The 17,282-nt window shown below is 41.6% G+C and overlaps 1 protein-coding gene across 4 annotated transcripts in view; it reads left to right on the plus strand.

Moving 5' to 3' along the window:
* The window catches only part of LOC127567567 (WD repeat-containing protein 7), a 499,658-nt gene that overhangs the window by 383,770 nt on the left and 98,606 nt on the right, over window positions 1-17,282 (plus strand). For all 4 annotated transcript variants that reach the window (XM_052010610.1, XM_052010607.1, XM_052010608.1 and 1 more), the window contains one exon: window positions 10,120-10,219. In XM_052010610.1, the coding sequence (XP_051866570.1) occupies window positions 10,120-10,219 (100 nt within the window). The remainder of the gene's footprint in view (window positions 1-10,119; window positions 10,220-17,282) is intronic.

A 17,282-nucleotide genomic window follows, 5' to 3' on the forward strand; every position in this document is an offset into this window, starting at 1 on the left:
CAGACTCAAATGAACTTCCTCATTAACCCATTGCTCTCTTAACAACTCCAAAGGTCCTCTCACCCTATGTCCAAACACAAGCTCAAACGGACTAAATCCTATTGACTCCTGGATCGATTCTCTAACGGCAAACAAAAGTAAATGGATACCTTCGTCCCAATCCTTGGTGTTTTCAAAGCAATAAGTCTTCAGCATATTTTTGAGAGTAGAATGAAATCTCTCCAGAGCTCCTTGAGATTCTGGGTGATATGCAGATGATACAATCTGCTTTGCTCCCAGCTCATAGACTATTTGTTGAAAAATTTTTGACATAAAATTACTACCTTGATCAGATTGGATTTCTTTTGGCAAACCAAACAAGGTAAAAAATTTTACAAGAGCCTTTGACACCGTCTTGGCCTTAATATTTCTAAGGGGTATTGCCTCTGGAAATCTAGAAGTGGCACACATGATGGTTAACAAATACTGATTTCCAGTCTTAGACTTTGGTAAGGGGCCAACACAGTCCACAATCACCTTCGAAAAGGGTTCACCAAAAGCAGGAATTGGTTTCAAAGGAGCCACAGGGGGTTTTTGATTTGGTTTACCTACCATCTGACATGTGTGGCAGGTTCGACAAAACATCACCACATCTTTTCTCAAACCAGGCCAATAGAATTGTTTCAAGATCTTCCCTACAGTTTTATTCACCCCAAAATGACCACCCAAAGGCATACTATGGGCCAGGTTTAAAATCTCATCCCTATAAACTTTTGGAACAACAACCTGATAAATAACTTCCCATTCCTCAGTAACAGGAACATGAGGAGGTCTCCATTTCCTCATTAACACTCCATTTTTGACATAGTATCCAGTTGGCACCTTTTCAATCTCCTCACATGAGAGTGCTTTTTCTTTCAATTCTGTCAACTCAGGGTCCTTTGTCTGTTCCACCATAAAATCCTTCCTCGACAAAGACAAATCTTTAAATTCAGGCTCACTGTAAGGATGTTGATCCTCCAGTGAAGACAGAAAAGTCTCAGATAAGGCATCAAAATTTTCTTCCTGTTTAGGACTGTCACAAGGAACTACATCAGACTGCACCGGACTGTCTGTCTTGGCTAATTCTCTAGCTCTAGCTCGAGTCACCGCACATGATGGGTAAACATCTGAATCATCCTCAGACTCATCAATCCTTGGTTTGGTTGTTAACCGTACCACAGGATCACTTTCTCCATTTGCAAGGTCATTTCCCAATAACAAAGAAACTCCTTCCACTGGCAAACTAGGTCTTATCCCTATCTCGACTGGTCCTTCTACGAACTTTGACTTTAAAATCACCCTGTGAAAAGGGACAGACATGGTCTCACCTGTAACGCCTCGTACTAGATTTACTTCACCAGTGTCACTTTCTTCACCAAAATTTAAAACACTGTCCAGCAAGAGAGATTGACTAGCCCCAGTATCTCTAAGAATTTTCACTGGCACCTGGGGTGACTCATCATTCAGTGAAACAAAACCCTCTGATACATACGAACGGAATTCTTTTCTCACCTCCTCCAACTTTTCCGCTTTTCCCTCTTGCAAGGACTGATCTTTAACAGCATCTCCTAAACCTTTTTGATTTTTAATTGCCTGAAAGCAAGCATTGGGCCCAGCTTCCTTCTTTTTCTTCAAAAGGGCACAATTAGATATCACGTGGCCAGGTTTCCTACAGTAATAACAAGTACGCTCAGGTTTCTCCAGCCCTGGCTTCTTTTCATCTTTTCCTTTTTGATTACCTCCCAATTTAATCTCTGGTTTACCTGGATTGTCTTTGTAACTCTTTTGAAAAGTTTTAGGTTGTCCCCATTTTGATTTATGGGTTAAAGCATAATCATCTGCCAACCTAGCAGTTTCTTGTAAAGTTTCCACTGCCTTTTCATTTAAATATGTTGTTAATTCAGCTGGAACACATCTTTTAAAGTCTTCCACCAGTATCAATTCTGTCAATTTATCGTAATCCCCATCTACATTTTTAGCCAGGCACCATCGTTCAAAACATATTCTCTTTCCATTGGCAAATTCCATATAAGTCTGATCTGCAGATTTCCTCAAGTCTCTGAATTTTTGTCTATAAGCCTCAGGGACCAATTCATAGGCCTTCAATATAGCTTGTTTTACCTTGGTATAATCAGCTGCATCCTCAACAGACAAAGCAGAATAAGCTTTTTGAGCTTTACCTTTAATCACACTCTGTACCATAAGAGCCCATCCTTTCCTTGGCCAGTTTGAACTCACAGCAACCTTTTCAAAATGTTGGAAATACTGATCAACCTGATCTTCTTCAAACGGAGGGACTAATCGAACCTCCCTGCTGGCTGAAAAACCATCATCAGAATCAGATTCCGAACTCCTACGCTTCATTTGTAACTCATGCTGCCTCTGTTTTTCCTTCTCCTCTGCCTCAAACTTTAACCGAATTAGTTCCCGTTCCCGTTCAGCCTCTAACTTCATCCGAGTTATCTCTCGTTCCCGTTCAGCCTCTAACTTCATCTGAGTTATCTTTTGTTCGGCCTCTAATTTATTTTGCTCTCGTTCAGCCTCTAATCTCTTTTCCTCTTGTTCGGCCTCTAATTTCTTTTGTTCTCGTTCGGCCTCTATCTTTAACTGGGTTTGTTCTCGTTCAGCCTCTATCTTTGCCAGCTGCACCTGTGCCTCAGAAATTGCTATTTCACTGCCAGGAAACTGTTTTAACACTTCCTTCTCAAACACCTTCTTTTCCACATAATGGCCAGCTATCAATCTCTGAATATCTGCCTTTCTCATAGACTGCTTTACTTCTGTAAGGTTTAGCCTTGTAGCAATCTTTATCAAATCATCCTTTTTCGCCACCTCCAATCCCTTTTGGGTTGGTGACTCCAAAAATGCCTTAATATCCATTGCTGCTGGTTTCCACACACACAAGCCAATTAAAAAGAATTTATCAGACCTCCCTCAAAAATCTTTGGATTGAATCTCGAACAAATCTCGTCAATCTGGGGTACAATCCCAGACGACACTCGTTAACCTTGGGAACTATCCCGGACGAGCCCCCAATTTTGTCACGAACCAGCAACAAAAGAAACACACTGAGCATGATTCAGTGTTAAAAACTATTTTATTAATCACTACTTATGATAATACGTAAAATAAAAGTAAAAATGTTAGTATGTTAGAATTCAAAAATGTTAAACCTCGAACGTTAACCCCAAAACTAAACTCGTCGTGTGTGTGTGTGTGACAAAGTCCAAAACTCCCAGTTCCTGAATGGTTCTTAAAGTTCAGTTCCGCAAGCCATAAGGTGAAACATGAGCAAGGGCTTCTTCAACAACCACCGTTGTCTGAAGATAAGATGTAGATGTAGAAAAACTTAGAGAGAGTACATACGAAATCCAAATGTTCCACGATGGAACCCAAATGACACTCCAGTGTTTACTCGGTAGTGACTTCCTCACCCCGAAAAGCATCCGAACCGTGGTCGTCCACACACAAATACCTGTTTCCTTCTACAGGTCAGCAACAAAGTGAACTCCACCGGATTACTCCCAACTTCCATACATGGATTTCAGTGGCAAACACAGTTATTGTTTCTCATCCATCGATAGAGAAAACAAGCAGGCTGGTGTCTCTCTCCCTTCTCTCTCTCTCTCTCTTCTTCTAACTTCTTCAACAACGTCATTACGTCCTTTATCTTCTATTGACGTAAGCACGCCCCACACACACATACACACACACTCTCTATCTTAAAGGGACTTTCACTGAGTCCGTAACACATGCTTACTGCTATTGTAGAGTGAACAACTGGGTCTAGTTGGCTCGGAACTACTTAATGTTGTTTTCTCCAAGGCCAACTGCAGCTTTTTCATGATGCTGAAATTTTGCATGCTGTGCAGGTCTGCTTGTGTTATACACCAGTCATTGGCTGTGTTGTTCGTGAATAACCTTTATTATTCAGGAGTTATCCTTTGGTTTGCCAAAGGTGCTCCAGCGCAGCTGGCAAACCAGAATGCAACAAATTTCCATTGTCTCCATCAACTGGTTTCTGGCAAGACATAATGAAAGTGGTTTGCTGTCCTTGAATAGAGAGTGTTTATAACTTCTCTGCAACAGTGAATCTCACAGTATGCAGGCAGATAGGTTTAATTTGACATCATGGTCGGCAAAGACATCCAGGGCTGAAGGGCCTGTTCCTGTGCTGTACTGCTCTGTGTTCTATGTATTGCCAAGATCTACAGCTCCATCCTGGAAGAACTGAGATACAAAGAACATAGAACAGTACAGCACAATACAGGCCCTTCCGCCCACAATGTTGTGCTGACCTTTAAACTTCGCCAAAACCTATCTAACCCCTTCCTCCCACATATCCCTCTATTTTAAATTCCTCCATATGTCTATCTAGTAATCTCTTGAATTTCACCAATGTACTTGCCTCCACCACCGCCCCAGGCAGCTCATTCCATGCCCCAACCACTCTCTGGGTAAAAAACCTTCTTCTGATATCTCCCTTGAACTTCCCACCCATTACTTTAAAGCCATGCCCTCTTGTATTGAGCATTGGTGCCCTGGGAAAGAGGTACTGGCTGTCTACTCTATCTATTCCTTTTAATATTTTGTATACCTCTGTCACGTCTCCTCTCATCCTCCTTCTCTCCAAAGAGTAAAGCCCTAGCTCTCTTAGTCTCTCCTCATAATGCATACTCTCTAAACCAGGAAGCATCCTGGTAAATCTCCTCTGCACCCTTTCCAACGCTTCTACATCCTTCCTATAATGAGGCAACCAGAACTGGACACAGTACTCTAAGTGTGGTCTAGCCAGAGTTTTGTACAGCTGCATCATTACCTCATGGCTCTTAAACTTGAACCCTTGACTTATGAAAGCAAACACCCCATAAGCTTTCTTAACTACCCTATCCACCTGTGAGTCAACTTTCAGGGATCTATGCATATAGACCCCCAGGTCCCTCTCCTCCTCCACACTACCAAGAATCTTGGCATTAACTTTGTATTCTGCCCTGGAGTTTGTCCTTCCAAAGTGTACCACCTCACACTTCTCCGGATTGAACTCCATCTGCCACTTCTCAGCGCAGCTCTGCATCCTATCTCTGTCCCTCTGCAATCTTCGACAATCCGCTACACTATCCACAACACCACCAACCTTTGTGTCGTCTGCAAACTTGCTAACCCACCCTTCTACCCCCTCATCCAAGTCATTCATAATAAACACGAAAAGCAGAGGACCCAGAACCGATCCTTGTGGGACACCACTAGTCACAGCCCTCCAATCTGAATGCACTCCCTCCACCACAACCCTCTGCTTTCTACAGGCAAGCCAATTCTGAATCCACACGGCCAAGCCTCCCTGTATCCCATGCGCTCTGACTGAAGAAGCCTACCATGTGGAACCTTGTCAAATGCCTTACTAAAATCCATGTAGCCCACATCTACTGCACTACCCTCATCCATCTGTCTGGTCACCTCCTCAAAGAACACTATCAGGCTTTTGAGACATGATCTGCCCTTCACAAAGCCTCACTGGCTGTCCCTGATCAGACCATGATTCTCTAAATGCCCATAGATCCTATCTCTATGAACCCTTTCCAACAACTTGCCGACCACAGACGTAAGGCTCATTGTCTATAATTCCCTGGACTGTCCCTACTAACTTTTTTGAATAAGGGGACAACATTTGCCACCCTCCAATCCTCCGGTACCATTCCCATGGACAACAAGGAGTCAAAGGTCCTAGCCAAAGTCTCAACAATCTCCTCCCCCGCCTCACGGAGCAGCCTGGAGAATATTCTGTCAGGCCCTGGGGACTTATCTGTCCTAATATTTTCTAACAGCTCCAACACATCCTCTCTCTTGATATCAACATGCTCTAGAACATTACTCTTACCAACACTGTCCTCAGCATCATCAAGGCCCCTCTCCTTGGTGAATACTGAAGAGAAGTATTCATTGAGGACCTCACCCACTTCCACAGCTTCCAGGCACATCTTCCCACCTTTATCCCTAATCGGTCCTACCTTTACTCCCATCACCCTTCTGCTCTTCACATAAGTGAAAAATGCCTTGGGGTTTTCCTTAACCCTACTCGCCAAGGCCTTTTCATGTCCCCTTCTTGCTCTCCTCAACCCCTTCTTAAGTTCCTTCCTTGCTACCCTATATTCCTCAGAAGAACTATCTGATCCTTGCTGCCTAAACCTTATGTATGCTGCCTTCTTCCTCCTAACTAGATGTTCCACCTCTCTTGTCAACCATGGGTCCTTCATCCTGCCATTCTTTCTCTGCCTCACCAGGACAAATTTATCCCTAACATCCTGCAAGAGATCCCTGAACAACAACAACATCTCCATAGTACATTTCCCTTCAAAAATGTCATCCCAATTCACACTCGCAAGTTCTAACCTTATAGCCTCCTAATTTGCCCTTCCCCAATTAAATATTTTCCTGTCCTCTTTGCTCCTATCCTTGTCCATGACAATGCTAAATGTTAGAGAGCGGTGGTCACTGTCCCCCAAATGCTCACCCACTGAGAGATCTATCACCTGACCCGGTTCATTACCTAATGCTAGATCTAATATATCATTCCATCTAGTCGGCCTGTCAACATACTGTGACAGGAATCTGTCCTGGACACACTTAACAAACTCTGCCCTGGCTAAACCTTTGGTACTAAGCAGGTGCCAATCAATATTTGGGAAGTTGAAGTCTCCCATGATAACAAGCCTGTTATTTTTGCTCCTTTCCAAAATCTGCCTCCCAATCTGCTCCTCAGTATCCTTGCTGCTACCAGGGGGCCTATAGAATACTCCCAGTAGAGTAACTGCTCCTTTCTTGTTCCTAACTTCCACCCATACTGACTCTAGAGAGGATCCTGCTACATTATCCACCCTTTCTGCAGCTGTAATAGTATCCCTGACCAGTAACGCCACCCCTCTTCCTCTTCTCCTCCCCTCCGTATCCCTTTTAAAGCATTGAAATCCAGGAATATTCAGTATCCATTCCTGCCCTGGTGACAGCCAAGTCTCTGCAAGAGCCACAATATCATAGTTCCATGTATTTATCCAAGCTCTTAGTTCATCACCCTTATTCCTGATGCTTCCTGCATTTAAGTAAATGCACTTTAGCCCATCCACCTTACTACTTTTATACCCTATACTTTGCTTCTCCTTCCTCAAAGCCTCTCTGCGTGTAAGATCTGGCTTTACTCCATGCACTTCTTCCACTGACCTATCCCTCCGGTTCCCATCCCCCTTGCAAACTAGCTTAAACCCTCCCGAACCACACTAGCAAACCTGCCTGCAAGGATATTGGTCCCCCTCAAGTTCAGGTGTAACCCATCCAATCTGCACAGGTCCCACCTTACCCAGAAGAGATCCCAATGATCCAAAAACCTAAAACCTTGCCCCCTGCACCAACTCCTCAGCCACACATTCATCTGCCATCTCTTCCTATTCTTACCTTCACTATCACGTGGCACTGGCAGAAATCCTGAGATTGCTACCCTTGAGGTCCTGTTCTTCAGCCTTCTGCCTAGCTCCCTAAACTCACTCTCCAGGACCTCATCCTTCTTTCTACCTTTGTCGTTGGTACCAACATGTAGCACAACTTCTGGCTGCTTTCCCTCCTGCACAAGAGTGCTGTGGACCTGATCAGAGACATCCTGGAACCTGGAACCTGGAACCTGGGAGGCAACATACCATTCGGGATTTTCACTCACGTCCACAGAACCTCTTATCTGTTTCCCTGACTATCCTATCACTATTGCCCTCCTCTTCTCCTCCCTTCCCTTCTGAGCAGCAGGACCAGGCCCAGTGCCAGAGACCTGGCTACTGCTGTTTGATCCCTGTAGGTCATCCCCCTCAACAGCATCCAAAGCGGAATACCTGTTATTGAGGGGAACAGCCTCCGGGGTCCTCTGCTCTGTCTGCCTGTTCCCTTTCTCTTTCTCTCCCCCGACAGTCACCCATCTATCTGCCTCCTGGACCCTAGAAGTACCTGCTCTAAGAGGGGTGACTGCCTCCCGATGCACAGCATCTACATAACTTTCTCCCTCCCTGATGCTTTGCAGTGTTTGACCCTGCGACTCCAGCTCATTAATTCTGAGCCAAAGTTCCTCCAGCCTCAAGCACGTACTGCAGATGTGGTCACCATGCACCACAGCAGGGTCCACTAGCTCCTACATCGTGCAGCTGCAGCACATCGCCTTGCCCTCCATCTGAACTATTTTTTTTCTTACCTAGCTGTAGTCTACTTAAAAGTTATAACAATAACAGGTATACCTTACCTTTACTTACCAGCTACTCACCAGTGTTGTTGCCTGTAGAAGTATAATTGTCACCATCACCTTGATTGCCATCGGTGATGCAAACCTTGCTGTATTCTGAAGTCGTAATTGGAACTGCAGCAGGTGGAACTTGGTAGACTGCAACCTTTTCACATGTTGTTTCTCACATAGTGTCACGTTGGATAGGTGTTCCTAAAGTACTACAGTCAGCTCTCTGCTACTCCTATTTCTTCCTTCAGCAGACTTTCCTCTTCTGCATGGCCACTGTTTTTATTCTCATTTATGGTGCATTCCAAGGTGAATGATGTGTGATATGTGGGATGCCAGTCTGCTCAGAAGCCTTGAAATCAACAATCAGTTTTTAAGCACCTGCCATAACTCTCCCTTTAAATGTTTACATTTTAAAGCAAGTAGGTAAAGCATGAACAAGTGTAGTATCAAAGTAAGAACAGAGAAGAAACAGCAGTCAACAACTGTTCCTACTTCTTTTAAACAGCAGTGACAGGAGTTTCTACCTTCCAGTGGATGTGTCTTCAGCATTCAAGGATATGAGTGGGCTTTGGCCAAAGTGTCAAACTCCAAAAGGATCTGCCTACTCTGTATGCTTCCGGCAGATGTTCATTGCCTGTGTGTCAATGCCTTCACCAATGTGGTATCTGGTACAATTCATCCAAAAATGTATATATGTACTATGTACACTATATTGAGCCCTGAGAACAATCATTTCACCAAAAACATGCACCAGTACTGATTTTACGTAAGGTGCATCTCAAAATAAAGTTCTTTGTTTTTTCATTCATGTGACGTGGACATCACTGGCACAGCCAGTATTTATTGTACATTCTCAATTGTCTCAGAGAGAACAGTTAGGAGTGAATTGTTTTGTGGATCTGGAGTCACATTTAGACCATATCTGGGTGGTTTCACACTTGTACCACCTTTTAATTCTGAAGTTATTTATTTCCCAGTGACCAAGATGTGTTCAAATCCATGCCTCTGGATTAATAGTCCAGGTCCTGGGATACCAGACCAATCCCTTAACTGTTATGTAATAGCACCATGATGCAGACATTTCAAACTTAATGCTTCTGGTAATCCATCTGTGAATAAGTTAATGTCAGTTCTAAAAGTGGAAAATGCAGACATGTGTTCAGAGCATGTGACATGTCTTGGTGTTTTCCTTAGAGAAGAGAAATTAACTCAGAAATTGATTTTATAACGAGGTTGCATTAGTAGTGAGATTTTTAGATCATCAGTAGTCTTGTTTCCAAGAAATCACACTGAAGTTCCAAGAAAGTTACATCATGGATGCATTAAATTTTATTTTCATATGAAAAAGCCATTTATAGCAACAGATTGTCCATTTGGCATATTTTTTATCAATCTCAAGTTTAAAGTGAGATTTTTTTCGAACTCTATTATGTTTTAATATTTGTATTCAAAAGGATACAATGGCCAATTAACATCGAGTATCTTCTGAAGTCATACTGCATCAGCAACATTGTCTGAAAAATGAGATGAGCATTAATTAGTTTGGAAGATCATCATTGCATTCTATGTTTTATTAATTGCCTTTTTACTGGAATAGTTTGTTAGCCCTTGAGCAATCCTTGGCAAGTTAACAAATAACTGCCAAAGATCACCTTACACATTTGTTTTGAGAGCAAAAGAAAATTTGACTTCCAACAGTGACCATGTTATTGATACAGGATGGTAAATAATATTTTTTATAATTTTGTGACATGATTTTTGATTTGCACGTTGCTGCTCTTGAAGATCATTGTGATAACACTTTGATATTTTCAGTCCTTATTCTCTGTGGATTTCAGGTTCTACATGGTGAGCTACTGTGAGAGGAGTAACAGAATAGCAGTTGGAGCTCGACATGGCTCAATGGCTTTGTACGATATTCGCACAGGAAAATGCCAGGTAAATAAATCATTGTACCTTCCTTTCCATAAATTCTGAAAGAGATTGAAGAGCGAGACTTGCACTGCAGCTTACGAATTGCCATGGTGGGATAATGTTGTGGATCAGGTAAACTAATCCAAAGTGTAAAGACCTTCCAAGTCATCCCATGTTGCCATAAACTGTAACAAAAGTAGCTACCACATACTGGATTTATTGCACAGACAGACTACCTGCTGTATTTGATGAACTAGTTGCTATTAATGTTTTCTATCCTTTAGTTATTAGTAATTGGATATATTGTTACTGATCAGATTTTGAGTATTAAAATGTTTTTTCTACTCCTAATGAAATGCATAGCATGCCAACACCAGTTTTATCAGTGACACTTGCTGAGATGTGGAAAATTATAGCATTGCAATTCTCCTACCCTGTACTGACTATTTTTAATCCCTGTGACTTTGCAGTAAGAAGCTGGCCCATGTATATAGCAGATGCATTGAGCAATTACATAAATACTAATAGTCAGAGATTTTTTAGCGTAACTTCTTGTCATGGAGGGTAGGGGGTCTCACCCCCAAGACAAGAAGTTATGCTAAAAAGTCTATATATTAATTATAGTATAACTATATCATATAGTAATGCTATAATTATTATATTACTATAGAATAATTATATTTGTAATAATATAGTATAATTACTGTATTATATATTGGATGCTGAAAGGCCTGGATAGAGTGGACATGGAGTGGACATTTCCATTAGTAAGAGAGTCTAGGATCCGAGGGCACAGCCTCAAAATAAAGGGGCATCCCTTTAAAACTGAGATGAGGAGCAATTTTTTTCAGCCAGGGGGTGGTGAATCTATGAAATTCATTGACACAGAAGGCTGTGGAGGCCAAGTCATTGGGTGCATTTAAGGCAGAGATTGATAGGTTCTTGATTGGTAACACAGATAAGGGTTACGGGGAGAATGCAGTTGAAAAAATCAGCCATGATTGAATGGCGGAGAAGTCTTGATGGGCTGAATGGCCTAATTCTGCTCCTATATCTTGTGATCTTCCAAAATACACTTTGATTTCTAGTGTATTTTGATAACATATTTACCATTTATCTGTTTCAATTTTTTTTAATTGTTCTTTGCTGCAAAGTGATCAAGGGGATCTAACCACAAATATCTCTGTTGTGTCCTAAAATGGTGGGCTTTGGCCATCTTGGTTTCAGTCTAAAGTGTGCTGCAGGTGCACATTATTATTCTTCTTTTGCCATCCTTATCATGCTAAATGAAACTTTATCCTGCTGCTATACTATCCCCATGTTGAAGATTTCAGTAATGTCAGATTTTCAATAAGAATTCCACTAATGAATGATGCAACAACAGTTCAGTGTATTATGTACATTGAATCCAGGTTCCTCTCTACTTCACACTGAAGGAATGAAAATTTCTTTTTGAAATGGCATTAAATATGATATTCACAACAGAATCCTTCTTCCAATGTAACAGTAATCATCAATTACATTTGCGGGACCTCAAAGAGTTTGATGTAAGAAATAGAGAGAGAACACTTCTGTGTACCTGCATTTGGTCTTCTGAGACTGGAGCCGTGTAAAAATATCATTACTTTGCATCAAATATTCCCCTCAATAACAAGTATATCATTTTAGATACTGTTTGGAGGGATGATCTACCAGAGGAAATCCACAGCAGGCAGGTCTCTGGCACTGAGTCTGGCTCTGCGGCTCAGAAGGTGGGGGGGAAAGAGAGGGGAGTGTAGTAGTGATAGGAGAACAGATATTGATTAGGGGAACAGATATTAAGAGTACAGAATCTGTATGTTCTCTGTTAGAATAAAAGGCAACTCTAGCAGGTTTAGGGAACCTTGGTTATCGAAGAATATTGAGGCCCTTATAAAGAAAAAGAAGGTGGCATATATCAGGTATAGGCAGTTGGGATCAAGTGGGATGCTTGAGGAGTATAAGAAATGCAAGAGAACACTTAAGAGAGAAATCAGGAGGGCAGAAAGAGGACATGAGGTTGCTCTGGCAGACAGGGTGAAAGAGAATCCCAAGGGTCTATAGCTATATTAAGTGCAAAAGGGTGGCAAGGGACAAAATTGGTCCTCTTGAAGATTAGTGTGGCGATCTATGCATGGAGCCGAAAGAGATGGGAGAGATCTTAAATAAATTTTTTGCATCCATATTTGCTCTGGAGACAGATAGAGGAACTGTAGAACTAGAGGATAGCTAATATTGTTCTGTGTTCAAGAAAGGCTCTAAGAATAAGCTGAGAAATTATAGGCCAGTGAGCCTGAGGTCAATCGTGTAAGTTATTGGAAGATATTCTAAGGAACAGGATATATAATTTGGAAAGACAGGGCCTGATTAGGAATAATCAACATGGCTTTGTACGTGGTAGGTCATGGCTAACCAATCTTAGTGTTTTTTGAGGTTTTACCAAGAAAGTCGATGAGGGAAAAGCAGTGGACATTGTCTTTACCGAGGACTTTGACAAAGTCCCACATGGGAGGCTGGTCCAGAAGGTTAAGTTGCTTGGCGTTCAGGATGAAGTAGTCAATTGAATTCAACATTGGCTGAGCAGCAGAAGCCAACGAGGGGTAGTAGATGGTTGTCTGTCTGACTGGAGGCCTGTGTCTAGTGGTGTGCCGTAGGAATCGGTGCTGGGTCTCTTGTTTATCATCTATATTAATGATTCAGATGATAACATGGTAAAATGGATCAGCAAATTTGCAGATGGCACCAAGATTGGGGGTGTAGTGGACAATGAGGAAGGCTAACAAAGCTTGCAGTGTGATCTTGACCAGCTAGGTAAATGAGCTGAAAACTGGCAGATGGAATTTAATGCAGACAAGTGTGAGGTGTTGCACTTCGGGAGGACAAACCAGAGTAAGACTTACAGTGAACGGTAGGGCTCTGAGGTGTGTGATAGAACAAAGGGACCTGGGAATACAGATCTGTAGTTCTTTGAAAGTGGCATCACAGGTAGATAAGGTCATGAAGAGAGCTTTTGGCACTTTGGCCTTCATAAATCAAGGCACTGAGTGCAGGAGTTGGGACGTTATGAAGAAGTTGTCATCGTCGTCGTGGCTATCCCTTGAGGTCGAGGATGATGGTTTTCTTTCCGTTGATCCGAAGTAGCCCACAGAGTGAAGACACCTGTGCGTGTATTTGTTTAACGTGTACTTATTTAACGTGTACTTGATGTCGCACTGCAAAAAGCACACGATACTTCACAAGTCAACCAACTGATTCCAATGGCATGGAAACCACGATGATTGGAGCTGATGGATTTGTTGCAGCCTTCATCCGCCTTCACAGCCGTTGAGTTTGAAATAACTTCATCTGTCTGTTTCACCGTTGAGGCCTTGGTTGGATTGTTCTTTGTCAGGGACCTCACCATCGACCTAACTGCCATGGGTGACCCTACCAGGAGCATAGCTCCAGACGGCATCGCTCTCGGGATCTGAGGACCGCACAAGCTTCTCCACCACGACAAGGTGACAATCCATGGAGAAGAAGAAGTTGTACAAGATGTTGGTGAAGCCGAATTTAGAGTATTGTGTGCAGTTCTGGTCACCTACCTACAGAAAAGATATCAATAAGCTTGAAAGAATGCAGAGAAAATCTGCACGGATGTTGCTGGGACTCGAAGACCTGAGTTATAGGGAAAAGTTGAATAGGTTAAGACGTTATTCCCTGGAGCGCAGGAGAATAAGGGGAGATCTTGTAGTGGTATACAAAATTATGAGGGGTACAGATAGGGTGAATGCATAAAGGCTTTTCCCCCTAAGGTTGGGTGAGACTGGAACTAGAGGACATAGATTTAGGGTGAAATTGAAATATATAAGGGAATCTGAGGAGGAACTTCTTCACTCAGACAGTGGTGCGAGTGTGGAACAAGCTGCCAGTAGAATTGGTAGATGCGGGTTCAATTGTAACATTTAAGAAAAATTTGGATAAGTACGTGGATGGGAGGGATTTGGAGGGATATGGTCTGGGTGGAGGTAGATGAGACTAGGCAGATTATCAGGTGGCATAGACTAGATGGGCCGAAAGGCCTGTTTCTTTGCTGTATGACTCTATGAAAGATGAGGCAGATTCATAAGCATCTGAAATTGAAATGTTTTCTTCATTATGTACCAGGCAAATGGACAGTGAGTATATCTATGGCATACCTTGCATGAATGAGCACAGCTCCTTTTACCTTTCTATTGATTTTTTTCCTGTAACTAACTAAATACACTGGTATACTATTTCATGAATATTTTTGACTATTGTGTTAAACTTCTGAATTCAATGAGTGATGCAGTCTGCTGGAGAATACCACTCAATTAACTTATTTTTGGGAGGATTAAAGTTCCTGCCCTATACATGATTAAAAGGAGGATGTTACAGCAGCTAGAGTAATAGGGTTAGCTTTTCAGGTCTCTCTAAAAGGGCAAAATTGCTTTTAGGCTGTAGTTACGTTCTCAGTGCTGTTTGACACTGATATCTGTCTTTTCAGTGATAAGAGTAAGCAGTATTAAGTTATGATCTTCCATTAGCATTGCTCTCTAGTGGGGGGGGGGGACAGCATGTGCGTAGCTAAATGCATCAGTAAAGCTTGTGGATGTGGATGTGGCTGGGTCTGTGTAATTGCATATGCTTTTCAAGTACCTATGATTCTAAAATTGGTCACCTCTGACCCTCAGTTGACCCTTTAGTGTCATTCCTCTTTCAGGTCTACTGAAGATACAGAAAAGAATCACTGCTGTGACAGCAGTCCCTGTAGTACTTTAAAATTGTTCATTTTCTTGATTTCACAAAATAGATGGGAATGGGGTAACTCAGAGACTGGAGATAAGATGGAAGAAAGAATCAACTGAAAGGCAAGAGGAGTTTTAAAAGTGCTGTCACAAGCCAAAGAAGGGCCCAGGGTTTTCAAGTGTTAACATGAATTTGGGATTGAGGCAGTGGAAGATGCCAGTGTAAACTGCAGGCAGAAGACAAGGAATAGTGTGTTGCATCAAATGGGAGGGAGGTCACAATTTTAATGCAAACTAAGAAATGCAGAGTGCCAAAGGGGTAATCAAAGATTCAAGGAAAAACATGTCAGAGTTGCTGGGAGGAATGAAGCAGGGATGATGCTTTTGATGAAGGGTTCTGCCAAGTTACCTCCCCTCAGATGGTTCAAACAAAAGGGAATGGGAATATGCTTGTGAATGGGATGAAGTGATTCTTGGGTTGCTTTTTGCAGAAATCTTGTGGGCAGCATGATTTATTTTTCAACATTTATTAGGTTAATGTATCAACATTTGTAAAAATGAACTAGAATTCACAATTTTGATGTACATTTTGAATTTTTCCACAAGAATATGTAGTGCACCTTGCTACGTGGAATTTCTTGTCTAAAAAAGCACAGTTGAATATTTCCAACGAGTAATAAAAATAGCCATGTAGCCCACATAGCCACTCTAATCCTATTTCAGTTTTCTGTAACATTAGAAATTTCCACCTAATTTTTCACATTTGACCCTAGTAAATAATATTGGTTACCACTTGAAATATAGTTATTTGAGCAGAGAACTGTATGAATTTAAAATGTCAATGTAGTTTTCAAACCCTGTGTTGAAGTTCTTTTTTATGTTCTAAAATGTTATGTTTATATTGGCTGCTCAAAAATTGAGATGATCTTGAAAGTACATTGGATGGAAAAAACACAGGTGGTATTTGCAGTAAATGGGTTCTTTAAGAAGCACAGTAAGCTTGAAATGCGCTGTTGGCTCCATAGGGCTGAATTATCTCAATTAAGGCTAAAGGTGTTGATGGACAGGGTCATTGCTGCCTATAGCCATATTGCTTAGTTTGTTGAGTGCACTGTGGCAAACTTGCCTGTGGGTCTCATTGCCCTTGATTTCATTGATACACTGAAGTACCTTATCTTATGATTTTCAAATCCTTTCAGAATCCATTGTCTGCTACGACCGCTGGCTGTTTGTTAATGAGATTGCCTCTGTTTGCTCTCCACTGCATGCTGGATCTTTCCTTGGACTGTTCAGATCAACATAATGATTGCATTCTGCTAACACAGTGATTTCTTCACTTTGAATGTTTGCTGCAGAGTTCATAATTATTTTTAACATTATTTAACAGTGGTTTTTAGTATAATGCAGTTGTTTATTGTTGACTTTGAAACAGCAAAAAAGGCAAGTACATGGTGATAATGGAGTAAGCAGTCCAATTCATCCATTTACTTTGTATCGGACTTGCCTTGTGCAGCATTATACAGACATTGATTCTCTTTGATCTTTACCTCTACACAATATTGACTAAATCACAACTTTATGCAGTTTCTACAGTGGAGTATGATTCCTGAAGGAGTAATGCAGACTAAGATCTTTCAGAGGCCTGGTATTCAAACCAAAATGCCCCCCAACCCAATACGCTTTTATAGACTTGAGTCGCAGCATATTGAAGCATTAATGTTAATGCTCTGTCGTAGTTGGGTGGATTCATTCATGAAAAGGGAACTCTCTTACAAACTTCCAGAGCAATGAGAGAACAGATTAGGAGTTTAATGCCACAAGAGGGACAGAGAATTTATAACACCAAAAGAGAGGGCAAAGAGCTTAAGAGAGTAGGAGAGACGGGCAAGTGTTTAAAGCATCAAGAGATTAAGACAGCAGGCTGCAAATTTAAAGTGGTGGCGAATTGGCTGGTGAGTATTTTAACATTTCCTTCCTGAGGACTGTGGGCTAAATTATAAAGAGCTAGGAGTACATAACTAAAATTAATAAAAAGATTAGTTACAAGATTAAACTCACTACAAATCAGCAAATGAATAATATATCAACATTTTAAGAAAGTAAATGAACAAAGAGAGCACAAGATGGAGTTGGCATGGAAAAATACATTTTGCTTTAGAGGAAGAGCAGAGAAGGTTTTCACTGAATTAATTTCCAGGGTGAGGGAGTTATTTTATGTGGACAGATTAAACAGAATAGACCTACTGTATATTCAATGGAATTCAGAAAAATAAAAGACAATCTCAGTGACATAATGAAGATTTTGAGGGTCTTGACAGGAA

The sequence above is a fragment of the Pristis pectinata genome, chromosome 2 (genome assembly GCF_009764475.1).
Source record: "Pristis pectinata isolate sPriPec2 chromosome 2, sPriPec2.1.pri, whole genome shotgun sequence".
NCBI classification, from domain to species: Eukaryota; Metazoa; Chordata; class Chondrichthyes; order Rhinopristiformes; family Pristidae; genus Pristis; species Pristis pectinata.